General features: G+C 42.3%; 1 protein-coding gene and 1 pseudogene across 1 annotated transcript in view; one reads left to right on the plus strand and one right to left on the minus strand.

Moving 5' to 3' along the window:
• The window catches only part of myo5b (myosin VB), a 348657-nt gene that overhangs the window by 261553 nt on the left and 71912 nt on the right, over window positions 1–15192 (plus strand). The window contains exons 20-22 of the mRNA XM_078552494.1: window positions 2164–2320; window positions 6518–6757; window positions 8217–8453. Coding sequence (XP_078408620.1) covers window positions 2164–2320; window positions 6518–6757; window positions 8217–8453 — 634 coding nt within the window. The remainder of the gene's footprint in view (window positions 1–2163; window positions 2321–6517; window positions 6758–8216; window positions 8454–15192) is intronic.
• On the minus strand, window positions 986–1359 carry LOC144686844 (histone H2B-like; annotated as a pseudogene).

Consider the following 15192-nt stretch of genomic DNA (forward strand, 5'->3'; position numbering starts at 1 on the left):
CATTCCTCATATGTTAAGCCTTTCATTCCTGGGATTGTTCTCATGAACCCCCTCTGGACCCTCTCCAGGGCCAGAACAGAATGTAGTCTGTTGCTGAACCTTTCTTTCTGGGATTTCCACAGCAGTGTGGAAGAGAGTGAGAAGTCGTGTGACATACCCTTTATTAAAGTAGCAGCAGTTTTGCCTTGGGTAATATTACTGGATTTTTAAAATCTATAAGGGAGCTGTTGCCAACTCGTTTACTTGTGTGTTCTAACCAAGTAGATTTTTTGGGGAATGTTGTGTGTAATTTTAATCTTGCAAGTTTTTTTTTCTTCTTGTTAATAAATCTTTTAATTTTAAAATCCTAAAGGTGTTACTAGGATCCTATGCTTCTGGGATTAGTAGCTTTCACCTCATTTTCAAAATACAAAAAAAATGGTTATGATCAGTAAGACAAATTTCCCTCTGGAATTTGGCTTGCTCAGCGAATAACATAGGCTGCGGTCGTAAAACTATCCAGTTTCCTCTCCCACCCTATCAATGAAGTTCATGTGAAATGGATACCATTTAACACATCCACAGTCTACCTACATATGAAAACAATATTGCCCGTCAGGAAGAACCACCCCAATGCACATTAATTGAACTGTTTAATGTAATGTGTATTTTCTGGACCAATTCACAGGAAACCTCAATTAATTTCAAGAAGGACGGATATGCTTGCCTAAAAAGGGTACAACAAATACTCATTTAGATTGATTCCTGAGATGAGACGGCTGTTGTATTGAGTAGAATAGGCTTATATTTTCCTGAATTTAGAAGAATGCAATCTTAGTGAAAGGTTTTAAAATTATGAGAAGGCTTGATCGGGCTGAGGTACAGTTCTTTAAATTTCAACAGCCCCATGTTACTTCACCATAAGGTTGTTTGTTATCCTTTGGACTAGATAGTAATTGTTTGAAGGCTGTTTGATTGTATGTGTTTTTCAGTCCATTGTGGAGTTTTACTTGGAGCTGGTGTACTTGGTCACCACCCTTGTCCCTTCCGACACAGCGTGCTTGGCCAGCTCCCCAGGCAGCAGCAGGCGCACGGCGGTCTGGATCTCCCGGGAGCTGATGGTGCTGCGCTTGTTGTAATGGGCCAGGCGGGAAGCCTCACCTGCGATGTGCTCGAAAACATCGTTCACGGACGAGTTTGTGATGCTCATGGCCTTGGAGGAGATGCCGGTGTCGGGGTGAACCTGCTTCATCACTTTGTAGATGTAGATGGAGTAACTCTCCCTCCTTGACCTTCACCGCTTCTTCCTGCCCTTTGCTGCCGGTTTTTTTAAGGCTTTCTTGGCTCCCTTCTTGGAGCTGGTTTCTTCTCATCAACCATCTTCAGTTTGATTGTAGGAGCAACCAACCCTGGTCTGATTAAACCACTTGTGCTCTAATAGCTTTGAGTGGGGGAGAAATGAGTTCCAGTTTGAGGATAATCATCAGAATGAATTAAATATATGCTTATACTAAATAGACTTGTTTCTTCCATCTTCATCTTTGTTATCCGTTATTAAAAGAAAATTCCCTCACCTCTCCTGAAGGTGTTCTCGGGAAATGGTGCATGGTGTAATGGTAACATTACTGGACTTATAATCTAAGTTCCCTGTTTCTGTAGCGTAGTGGTTATCACATTCACCTACCACGTGAAAGGTTCTCAGTTCAAAACTAAGCAGAAGCATTATCAAAAAATCTGAAGGTGTTTCCCCCATGTTGGGGGTACAGTGGCACAGGTGTCAGGAACCTAATGGAATTTGCCATTTTTTTCTGTGTTCCTAAACAGCAAACATTAGCATCCTACTCCACACATGAAACATCACGGTTGCAAACTCTGTTTTCCTACCACCAGCACCCATCTTGAACCCCAATTCTCCGACCCAGCATTCTCTTTTCTTCCCCATGTCCTTGCTCTTCCTTATATGCCATCTCCCCGCGTCAATGTCTCCCTCTCTTTCCTCCCCAAACTCTTGAGCCTAACTTGATTTCAGAATCCTCCTGATTTCAGATTTTGAGATGATTTTTCTTTAAATGACGTATTTTCAGAAGTATTGGATCACGTGCATCCATTTTTATCAGCAAGCTTGCCCTTGTGCTTTATCGCTTACACTCTGTTTTTCTTGGTTCATTCTTTTCTCGTTCTAAGGCTGGTGGATTTCCTACAGAAAACAAGGGCGGTGATAGTTTTCCAGAAGCAGTACAGGATGCTTGCTGTGCGACGTCAGTACCTGCAAATTCGCAACGCAGCCATCACGATTCAGGCTTATACTCGTGGAAGGTTTGTCAGGCAAGTGTACCATGAGGTAAGTGTTTCACACTTCTGGGCCGAGAATTCATATGAAATGAGGTTCTAATTGTCAGCTTTTAAAAAAGGAAAAAAGAGAAGAACAGGGAAGAAAGCAGCCCCAGAAGCATGTGTTTTCAGGCCAATGCACTTCACCCTGCCCTGAAGATAATGACTTTCCATCAACGAAGATGGAGATTTTTTTTTTTAAACATTATTACAGCACCAGACTATCTAGGGAGTTGTCTACTTCCGTACGCCTGAACTCGCTATTTTCATTAAGCTTTTCACTTGGCGTACTGCGGGGCAGAAATTTGTCCGGGGTTACCATCAGGCTCAGAACCAATGCTGGAAGCACCTGTCCCACCTGGGATGCCTGAGGCTAGCCCAAAAAAACGTAATTATAATAAGCTAGGCATTGCAGCCTCCGCAAGCAGATTGCCGTTTCAGAAGATGGATTTCAGGCCACTTGCTGCGCCAAAGGCGACCCTTGGGTGAGTGGCGGGGGAGGCGAGGGTGCTTAATGTGGCCAGTAACAGCCAGCAGGAATGCCGGGAGCTGGGAGGAACAGCCCTCATTCTGTCTCCTCTTGAATTTAAAATTAAAGTTTGAACTTGGAGAATTTTTAGCTTGTCGGGCGGGCGTGCACCTGACCCGACCCGACCGAGCCTAAAATGACGCATGATGATGTCGGGTGAGCTCTTGCGATATTTCCGTCAGCAGGCGTGCGCTGGAGTCTGCAGCGTGCCCGCCAACAATTAAAAGGCCTATTAAGACCATTAAAAAGGTAATTGAAAGAGATTTTTCGCTGCCTGTCCAACCTTATGGTTGGTGAGCAAGCGAAAAGGCCGACCGGCCTTTGCATTTTTTAGGAAGCCTTATTCACAGGCGGGGATGAGGTTTCCAACAGCAAATAAAAGTAAAATAAAAAATTTTAAATTTCATTTATAACATGTCCCTGCTCAGGGGACAAAGTCACATGAGGTGACACGTTTTATAATATTTTTAACATCTTGATTTCTCCCTGCGCCTCAGGGGGCTTTTCCGGCGCACACTTGGGTGTATGCGCAAAGTTCGCGCTCGCCCTCCTCCCTCCCCTTCCCCATACCCCAACACAGCTCTGTGGAACTGGTCAGTTTTGGTCATGTCTTCAAAAGACGCTGCAAAAGTGACCAATTTAACACCTCTAATGCCGAAGGATTACCTCATATTATAGTCGAAGTTTTCCTACTTATTTCTTTCCTTCTCTCATTTTCTATACCAGGAGTCAGCAGACTACAGCTCCAGGGCCATATGTGGCCTGTGCCACCTGTGACAATCTGACTCTGATTCTCACTTGCAGTAATTCCTCGCTTAATGTTGTTTCGCTATAATGTCGCTGGTACAGTGGGGACCATATACCCTTTTAATGTTGGAATGTTTGCTGTTAAGTTGTTTACTTCGCATTGGCGCTGATTGTTCCAACTTTCTAGTAGGTTTTATTATAGTGAAAGTAAATAAATCCTAGTTTTGGTTGGAAAGGATGATGTTACAGACATTACCGAATGTGTCTGCTGAAATATCGGAAGTTGGTGCAAAGACATGTAAAGCAGCTCCGATGCTCATGTTCAAACCACGGGTCTTCCGGGGCTGCAGACCCTAACGGAGGGAATCTCCGACTCTAGCTTGCAGGTGTACCAGGCAACTTTGTGTCGAAGAATAGGGAGGACTGGGGAGAAGCAGATCTGAAACCGCTGCAATGGACTGTGTGTGCACAACTCTCAATGATCTTGTCCGAGGAGCACTGTGGAATAAATAGATCAGCCTGAAAATGGCCTCTTCATTCCCACGCTTACCCTGTAAGTGGCACCCAGATCACACAAGAGAAAAATAACAAACCATTTTATTATTGATCGAGAGAGGGAACTGAAAACACAAATGAACAAATCAGAAACAGCTCGATCCCCCATTACAATAATTTGATCTCTGACTCCCTCATATATCTAATTTAAGTTTATACACTAATTCTTAGGGGAAAATCTGATTCGCTTAATCTTGTTTTGCCTAAATTTGCATCTCTCAAGAACCAAACAATGACATTAAATGAGGAATTATTGTAGTTTTATTTGTGATTGATTTCCTCCTTGTAGCTTTGTGCTAATTGAATTGCATAGGCCTAGACATTGGAAAGGGCTGTTTTTAGGCCTGTTATGCAGTCGGCGGACAAACCCTAAATAGAACTCCAGGGTTGGTTAATATCAGCAATGTTAGATATTTCCAAATGATATGTAATGTGGATTTATATGTGGCCTTTGAGGCTTCTAATCACATACATAAGCAGTCAACAAAGTCAAGAGCTTTGACACTATGCCATATAGCTTTTATATTCTCCACATCTTCCATCATTTTCTATTGTTAATTTGTAACTTTTACATTTAACTTTTCTGTCTATTTTTATTGAAAGCCCAATTTGCCTTTACTGCCTCAGGCTTACCTCATTAAAATTCCATTTCTCATTAAAATTTTCTTTTTTATAACTCACTCAGAAGACTCATGTTCATGTTATTTGAGTGCCAGATGACATCTTTCAAATAATTTTTTTGTGGCACACAAGTGAGAATGCAGGTAGAGGCGAATCATTCACACTTGTAAGCGCGAATATGCCAATATGATGCATTTTATTGCAGTGCTCAATGTTAATGGGTTAAATTTTAATTGAAAATGAAATTCATAGCAATAAACGTAATCTGTAGCACAACAAACTCATTACACACTGACCCCGTGACAATGGAATAGTGAGGAAAGTCAACGGGATTGCATGTATGTCACCTGGACGGACAGTTCTAAGCCTTGAAGCTCATTCAATTCTTTATAATGCCTTCTTTTTTAATAGTGCCCCTTTCCTTCTGTTATAAATGAATATGTTTGGGAAAGGCTGTGCAATTCCACATCTAAGGGGTTTCTTTTTAACTGTGTAGGACTGATCCTCTTTTACTTCAATTTTTACTTATTCACAATAATTTCTAGTTTGCTGAATAAGATTGGTCACCTGATTGAAGCTTCCATTTTTATTTTTATTTTCCCCATTGCTCTTCTCCATTTTTATTGTCTAGGTTCCTTTTCACTCCTCTCCTGAAGGCAGTGGGAATTGTTGGGGTGCAGTTCCCTGCAAAGTGAAAAGCCTTTAAAGTTTGTCCACCGAACAAAATGTGATCGCAGACACTAATTACTGGCAAAATCGAAACGGGCCCAATTCAATACTCACTGTTTGCCAGGGTCACTGAACATCAATTTAGTGGATTTTCCGTCTCTGGTCAAAGGGAACTGAGGGTAGTTAAATTTGCCACACAGCTACTGCAGCTCAGATCAGCTGAAACCAGGAATCAAAACTTGGGTCTGCCATGCTTGTATCACTCAAGCCATTAGTTCCACATTCTGTGGTACTACGCATTTCTGACCCATTTATTGATCAGTGGAGCTAAATTTGTCATTTTAACTGCAGTGTTGTCTCATTGGGAGGCATGGTGCAGAATGGTGACATTCGGCTCCCTGTCAAATTAACTTCAAATATTTTGCATGCTTCCCTTGTTTTTCTGAAAAAATATGTTCTGTTGCTCCAACAAAGCCTCCAATTATTAGGACCTTAGCAATAAATAAAAAACACATGCTCGTTAAGAATTGTGTGGGGACTGTCCAATGGCTCAGTTCATAGCACCCTCGCCTTTGAATCAGAGGGTTGTGGGTTCATGTCCCACTCCCGGAAACCAAGAACTGTGATTGTACTTGAAAGAGTTGCAATCTGTGACTGTTGATAACTCGAAAGAGTTTCTTTCACATGAGGAAATTCATTGCTGTTTTTCCTACAATATTTCGAAAGCACATCACTGGATGTTAAAGTGCTTTGGGACACCCTGAGGTCTTGAAGGACTCTATAAACACAAACTTGTCTGTAGAAGATACCCACAACCAGTAGGAAAAGACTGACATTCAATCAATCTGGGCAGGATTTGAACCTTGTTCTAGAGCTAAACAAGTCTTGTCTCATCCACTGCATCTCCCTGTTTTTAATGGATTTTTCCAAACCTATAGAACTTGCTGTTTTGGGAGTTGTAAATATGAATCCAAAACCTGTCATTTTGTGGCCTTGGAGCTGTATCTTGCTGTCCCCTACAATGTAGGCTATCAGGTTCTGCCAGGTTTTTCCTGATTTTTCTAAGTCATCTTCTAATTTCCACAGTTGCTAAGGCAGCACAAAGCCACTGTTATTCAGAAGTGTGTAAGGGGCTGGATGGCTCGAAAGAGGTTCTGCAAGGTACGCAATGCGGTCATCTATCTCCAGTGCTGCTACCGGCGCATGAAGGCACGCCGTGAGTTAAAGACACTGAAGATTGAAGCAAGGTCAGTAGAACACTACAAGAAACTCACCAGCGGAATGGAGAATAAAGTGGTTCAGCTTCAAAGAAAGGTAGATGATCAGGTAAGAATGGCCTCAGTCTAATTTCCAAGTTCAATGCAAATTTAGAATGCGCTATCACATAAAAGCGGGAACAAATAAATAATGCTGGCACGTGTATAAGTGATGACTAATCAGGGTCACTGCTTTACAGTATTTAAGTAAGTCAGATTCTAATTATGGAACATTTTCAGTGGAAACTCCAATTCGTTTGAATAATGAAGATAAATTTTTCATCCTGATCCTTCTCCCCTTTCCTACCTTTTCCTTAAGGCAATGCTTCCCAAGCTTTTTTCCTGATGTGACCCTGTTTTAATGTCTCAGACTTCACGTGACTCCAGAGTGAAAATTGGGGCAGATGGGTGGGGGAGGAGAGAAAGAGTTGTTGTGTTGGAGGAGGGGGTTTAAAATTGCTGGGTGAGGTTGTAGCGGCAATCGGGCCTCGGAGAGCAGACGATTAAACCGTGGCCACCAACAAAGAAAAAACCTGAACATTTGAAGTAGCCTCGCAGTTGTCAAAAAGCAGCCTGAACGCCATGCTGCCCCAGGGGTCGTGGCCCACAGTCTGGGAACCCCATACTTTAAGGAAAGGTGACCTAATGATCTCCCTACACTTTGACCCATTGTCTATTGGGGCTGAACAGGTAGAGCCCAATTTACATAATGACTCCAGATTTTATTTCTGCGGAATATTACATTAATCAACAATAATCACAATGTATTTTCCAAAATTTTGTAATTCCACACCAACAGTACATAGAATACGGCCCAGGGGTGAGCTCTTGCTTTCATTTGTGCCCATCAAAAAAGTTCCTGTCCATTTTGGTTCTAGCCTCCAATTCCCGGTCTCCATTCACATCCACTACTTGTTGGATATTAGCAGAGTTGGGATTCAGCATTTTCCCTTCCTATGTTAGGAGAAGAAGACATCATTATCTCCACCTCCCCCACGTGCCACCCAACTGAAAGGCTTTGTAATAGAACATTTGTTACTCTCTGTTCTACTTCTCGTGGGGAAATGCTTGACTTCCACTTGTTATCTACTTTAAGCTCTCCTTGTCAGATTTTTAAAAAATTCTCTGGGTATGGGTCTTGCTGGCTAATTGGTATCTATTGCTAATCTCTGGTGCCCCTTGATAAGGTGGCGGTGGTGGGCATCCCTGAACCAATATCACAGAGACAGCCCAACACTTCACAGAGCACCATATTGGAACATTCCTGAAAGTGGCCCTTGAACAAAACTCTTTAGGATAGCAGTCTTCAATATAAAGTTCATGAAAACCTTGTTCTAGATATGTATGTAGTAGATAGAAAACTCCCAAGCTTTTAGTAATCTTTTTGACATTTTCACAATTGGGAATCACCTATTTGGATCCATCTTTATATAAGATAACCTACCAGAATGTATGTGTTTATGGGAAGTTCCGTGCAGTGTATGTTGCTTTACCTATTTGGTTGATCATGCTTACTATCCTTTCCATAGAACAAGGAGCACAAGGTGTTGACCGAGCAGCTGATGGCAGTGACCTCGGCACAAGCTACTGAAATCAATAAACTTAACAAGGAGTTGGGCCGACGGATTGAACAGCAGGGAGATGACAACCGAGCAACTAGTTTACAGGAGGAGATTGAGAAACTTCGCAAGGAACTCGAGAAATCCCAGACAGAACGCAAAATCCTGGTAGACACCCACACCAGGGAGAAAGCAGAACTTCAGCAGGTAACTGAAGCCTGGAAGTAATGTTAAATCAATTAATAACTGAAAACCACTTTAATGGCCAATTCCAGGTAATTCCTTTCAAAAAATAATCTTGGCATGGCTTGCCTCAATATCTTGCCATTTGTTGGATAAAAATTAAACTGCATGTTGTGATTGATTGTTTATTCCACCAGTGTTAGTTGTATCAGAGAATGATTGTGACTTATATACTTAATTCAGTGTTCATATTCGGAGTATAAACTGGATCCGCTGGCTTCAGCTCTCAGGCATTGATGGAAACCCAAATTTTACTTTTTCATCATATGGATGGAGATGTTTGTGCACACTTCGTCCTATGTAAGATGATTACTGTGAGCTTTCCTTAAAAGCTTCTGTGCTCTCGTATTGTGATTAATTATTTCCTTGACATTGTGTATATTCACCTGTCCTTTTTGCTTGGGATTTCTGAATGCACATGCACCAAACAGCCATAAGAAAAACTTAAGTTAATCATAGGAATTACAGCACAGTGAGAGGTCATGCAGCCTGCCATATCTCTAATGGTGCTCGTTATTAAACCAGAGCTATCTATATTCACTGTTCCTTTCCGCATTCATATTTATAATTTTTTCTTAGGAATTCAATGAGTATTTCTTTTTAATTCTCTGCCTCAGTAGCCACTTGGCACAGAATATTCCATGTTCGAATTATCTGTGTGGAACTTATTGAAATCCTTCTAACCTCCCTCTCTATTCCTCTAGTGATATCTATGAACTTTCTATTGATTCATCAACTGCTGGAAACAATCTTTCCCAATTGACACTCTTAAACCATTTCACTACAGAAAAAAATCTTTCTCTCCCTTCTCTGGTTAATTGGGAAAAAAATCAAGCATTTCATCATAACTATATAATCTTTCATTCTTGCTATCGTAATAAATCTTTGCTGTACGGCTGTAATACCGTTCCCAAAAAGGGATACTGAGGCCTGACCTATTTCCTTTCTTTATATTCAATGTCCGCTATGAAACTAGTAAGCCTGTTTGTCGCTTTATTGTCCTTCCATACTGCAAAACCACCTGGGATCAAATTCCAAATGAAAGGACCTGGCCCTTTATAAAGTCGTATTGAAATCCTCTAACTATTTTTACGTTCATATTTAAAGTATCTGTTAACCTATCAGGATAAATTATTTTTGGCTTGAAAGACAAAATTATTCTAGGCAGTAAAATGTGCCAAATAACATATAAAATCATTTTTCCCCTCTGGACTGTAAATCTCATTCCTTCAGCATTTAATTCCACTTCAGTAATTTCTCAATTCACCACTACCACAAACTGCATTTCTGTGTATTTCAGTTTTTCAATCTGCCATAAAAGCATTGCGTGTCGAACTGTGTCAGCATTTGTGAAATTGTTGGTCAGTTTTTGCTAGTTTTCTACGTTAGCATGTATAAGGATGCTTTTTAAAATTAAGATTATGATATTAGGGCAGTGTAGATGGGAAACTGCGTGCTGTATCTAACTGAAAGTGGTTGATGCTGACACGGTGCAAAAAGTGGGAAAACATTCTAATCTCTAGCACTTGCATACGTGAGTGAAGAAGAAGGATGTCTGAGGAGAGAGGCCTCTAAGGCAGAAAGTTTTGCCACAAATATGCTGATATTTTGCAGCATAATTTACACATCATGGTGTTGCTTGCCTCAGCAGTTGATTCGGATCATCCCAATTAATGCCGTCTGTGTAAACAGGACCAAAGGGGGCATGTCTTTGCTTTGCATGCGTATTATCTGAGAGAGAGAAATCAATCGTGGCATCAAACCCACGTGCAAAGTCTGATGTTTCTGTGAACTACTGATAAGCTCGAGGGAATTCAATTAATCTGTGTCTGCTTAGTATAATTATGTCTGTAAGTTATAGCAACTGAGTAATAGGGCTGGATTTTATGTTCCCCTGCTGGTGGATTTGAAGGTCGGGTCACGTAAAATCCAGCGACTGGCCTTCCCGCCACCCCTGACATGTCTGAAATTTTATGGGGTTAGGGGAGGCATCAGGCGGCCCACCCATAATTTGCCCATGCAGAGGTGGGATGCCTATCAGCTTTAACCGAGCGGCTGGTGTCAGACAATGGGGTTGACCTGCTTCGTCAGTCCCCTGGGCAGATCAGAGACATCCCCACCCCCCCACCCTGCCCCAACCCCAAACCCCCCAACAAGACGCCAATCCCAGATTTACCTGGGCTCTCCGGTGTGGCGGGACTACCTGTAGTCCGAGTAGTGGCTGGCGCTGCTGGGACTACAGAGCTGCCAGCCATCTGATTGGCTGGCAGCTCTGTAAGGCGGGACCTCCTCCCAGGAAATGGGTGGAAGTCTTGCCTTAAAGCAATTAATGTTGCTCCCAGGGTTAAATTGCTGCAGGGCAGCTGTTGGGATCATGGACAGGCTTCCCCCAACTTTTGAGTTGAGGAACGGTGACCACAATGCCCCATAATATCCATAGCAACTGAGTCACAGTGACAACTTCCGTAGTTGCACCACATGAGTGGTGCAATGATGAACATGGAAATAGGAGTAGGCCATTTTGCCCTTCGAGCCTGTTCTACCATTGAATAAGATCATGGCTGATCTGTGACCTAACTCCATATAGGTGCCTTTGCTCTGTATCCTTTGGTTAGTAAAAATCTATCAGTCTTAGTTTTAAAATTAACAATTGACCTAGCATCAAATACCATTTGCAGAAGACAGAATTCCAGACTTCCACCACCCTTTCAGTTTGTAAGTGACTCCTAACTTCATTCCTGAAATGTAAGGCCCTAATTCTGCCCCAATCCTAGACTCCCCTACCAGTGGATTAATTTCTCTCTCTCTATCCCTCAGTTCCCCTTCATGCTTTAAAAATTTTAATCAAACAACCCCTTAACCTTCTAAATTTCAGGAAATTCAACTGTTTGTGTCATCTCTCCTTGTAATTTAACCCCTGACATCCAGGTATCATTCTGGTAAATCACAGAATTGTTACGTTACAGATGAAGGCCATTCAGTTTATCATGTCTGCACCAGCTCACAAATGACCATTATGACTTAGTGCCATTTTCCTGCCTTTTCTCCGTAACCCTGCACATTGTTTCTATTCAAATAATCATCTAATGCCCTCTTAAATGCCTCAATTGAGCCTGCCTCCAGCACACTTCCAGGCAGTGCATTCCAGACTCAAACCACTCACTGTGTGAAAAAGTTTTTTCTCAAATCGCATTTGCTTCTTTTGTGATTCTGTGCCCTCTTGTTCTTGATCCTTTACAAGTAGGAACAGTTTCTCCCTATCTACTCTGTCCAGCCCCCTCATGATTTTGAACACCTCTATCAAATCTCCTCTTAACCTTCTCTTCTCCAAGGAGAACAGTCCCAATTTCTCCAATCCATCTTCATAGCAGAAGTTTCTCATCCCTGGAACCATTCTTGTAAACCTCTTCTGCACTCTCTCCAATGCGTTCACATCCTTCCTAAAATGTAGCACTCAGAACTGTACATAATACTCCATTTGATGTCTAACAAGTATCTTATACAAGTTCAACATAATCTGTTTGCTCTTGTACTCTATGCCCCTATTAATAAATCCTAGGCTACTGTATGTTTTATTAACTGCTCTCTCTACCTTTCCTGCCACCTTTAATGACTTATGCACATATACACCCAGGTCTCTCTGCGCTTGCACACCCTTTAGAGTCGTACCCCTCATTTTTTATTATCTCTCCATGTTATTCCTACCAAAGTGAATCACCTCACACTTCTCCTCAATGAGTTTCATCTGCCACCTATCTGCCCTTTCCACCAATGTGTTGATGTCCTTTTGAAGTTCTACACTGTCCTCCTCACAGTTTACAATGCTTCCAAGTTTTGTATCATCTGCAAACTTTGAAATTGTCCCCTGCACATCAAGAACTAGATCATTAATATATATCAGGAAAAGCAAGGGTCCCAATACTGATTCCTGGGGAACTCCTCTACAAACCTCCCTCCAGCCCGAAAAATATCCATTAACCATTACTCGCTGTTTCCTATTACTCAGCTAAATTTGTATCCACATTGCTACTGTTTCTTTTATTCCATGAGCTATAACTTTTCTCACAAGTCTGTTGTGTGGCACTGTGTAGAATGCCTTTTGGAAGTCCATGTACGCCATCTCAACAGCATTACCCTCATCAATCCTCTCTAACCTCTTCAAAAAATTCCCGCAAGTTAGTTAAACACGATTTTCCCTTAAGAAATGCCATGCTGGCTCTTCCTAATCAACCCACATTTTTCCATGTGACTATTAATTCTATCCTGAATAATTGTTTCTAGAAGCTTCCCCACCACCAAAGTTAAACTGACTGGTCTGTACTTGCTGGGGTTATCTTTACAATCCACTTTGAACAAGAGCATAATGTTTGCAATTCTCCAGTCCTCTGGCACCACCACTGATTCAAGGGAAGACTGAAAGATTATGGCCAGTAATGCCCCTGCAATTTCCACCCTCACTTCCTTCCTTGGATGCATCTCATCTAGTCCCGGTGCCTTGTCAATTTTAACTACCGACAGCTTATCCAGTACCACCTCCTTATCAATTTTCAACCCTTCTCGTGGCAGAGGAGGAAACACTGTCTCTATGGCCTGGGTAGCATCTGCTTCCTTGGTAAAGGCAGATGCAAAGTATTCATTTAACAGCTCAGCCATGCCCCTTGCGTCCCTTTTTTTGTTCTCTAATTGGCCCTTCTCTTTTTAACACCCTTTTCCTATTAATGTGTCTATAGAAGACTTTTCCCCTTTATGTTGGCTGCCAATATTTTCTCATAATCCCCCTTCACTTCTTTTATTTGCTTTTTCACTTCCCTTCTGGATAGGGGGTGCAGAGGAGATTCACCAGGATGTTGCCTGGGATGAAACATTTAAGTTATGAAGAAAGGTTGGATAGACTTGGCTTGTTTTTGTTGGAGCAGAGAAGACTGAGGGGTGACCTGATCGAGGTGTACAAGATTATGAGGGGCATGGACAGGGTGGATAGAGAGCAGCTGTTCCCCTTAGTTGAAGTGTCAGTCACAAGGGGGCATAAGTTCAAGGTGCGGGGCAGGAGGTTTAGGGGGGATGTGAGGAAAAACCTTTTTTACCCAGAAGGTGGTGACGGTCTGGAATGCACTGCCTGGGAGGGTGGTGGAGGCGGGTTGCCTCACATCCTCTAAAAAGTACGTGGATGAGCACTTGGCACGTCATAACATTCAAGGCTATGGGCCAAGTGCTGGTAAATGGGATTAGATAGGTTGGTCAGGTGTTTCTCACGTGTCGGTGCAGACTCAATGGGCCGAAGGGCCTCTTGTGCACTGTGATTCTGTGATTCTGAACCTTCTGAAATCTATGTTCCACTCCCTCTGAGGCCAAGATATCTGTCCTAAGGTGAGATGCCCAGGACTGCTCACAGTACTCCATGTGTGGTCAAACCAGGACTTTATGCAGCTTTAACATAACATCTACACTCTTATATCCAGAGGATAGAATACGAAGTCCAGAATTCAATTAGACATTTTGATTATTTTCTGTACCTGTCCATGATATTTTAATAACCTATGTACCTGGACCTCCACTGCTTTTGTCATAGTTTTGCCCATTCCCTTAATCTTTTAAAATCAGTTTGTAACTTTATGCTTCCATTGACACTGCTTAAAATGCCACCTATCTTTGGATATTTGGATTTCTATCTCATCATGTTGTTAGGAAATATGGTGACTACTTGGAGCCCTTACACATGCAGCTGATTGGAGTATCTGCCTGTTATGACACAGCAGCTGGTAAAGGCTGAGTTATTTAAAAATCATCGTGACACTGCCCTTTATTCTTTCTTGCTGCCTTTCTCCACTCAACCAATTTCCTAACCTGGTCAATCATTTTCCTTCAATTCCATGAGCTTCAACTTTAGCTAATGGTCTCTCACTTGAGATTTTCTCAGATGCCTTCTGGATTCCTATACAAATAGCATCTGTAGATATTTCCCAGTTCACTATCTTAATCACACTTATTTGTTTATTCTTTCACGGGATGTGGGCATTGCTGGCTAGGCCAGCATTTATTGCCCATCCCAATTTCCCTTTAGAAGGTGGTGGTGAGCCGCATTACATACGTACGAATTAGGAGCAGGAGCAGGCCATTCAGCCCCTCAAGCCTGCTCTGCCATTGAATAAGATCATGGCTGGTCTGAATGTAACCTCAACCCCACATTCCCGTCTACCCCGATAACCTTTCACCCCCTTGTTAATCAAGAATCTATCTCGGTGCAAATGGGGAGACGGTTCCCCAGGTGTCCATAAGTTCTTTTTCTGGGTTTGCGACTTGGACCACATGTTTAAGAAGCTTCCCTGTACACCACCCTGATCCATCATTCCTTCCGCCCTGCCATCTCATTCTTGAACTGCTGCAATCCATGTAGTGTAGGTACACCCACAGTGCTGTGAGGAAGGGAGTTCCAGGATTTTGACCCAGCAACAGTGAAGGAACAACGATATATTTCCAAGTCAGGATGGTGAGTGACTTGGAGGGGTACTTGAAGGTGATGATATTCCCAATCATCTGCTGCCCTTATCCTTCTAAGTGCTAGACGTTGCGGGTTTGGAGGGTGCTGTCAAAGGAGCTTTGGTGAGTTGCTGCAGTGTATCTTGTAGATGGTACACACTAGCCATTGTATGTCGAGGGTGGAGGTGGTGGATGAGGTGCCAATCAAGTGGGCTGCTTTGTCCTG

Source organism: Cetorhinus maximus, chromosome 1 (genome assembly GCF_964194155.1).
Source record: "Cetorhinus maximus chromosome 1, sCetMax3.hap1.1, whole genome shotgun sequence".
NCBI lineage: Eukaryota > Metazoa > Chordata > Chondrichthyes > Lamniformes > Cetorhinidae > Cetorhinus > Cetorhinus maximus.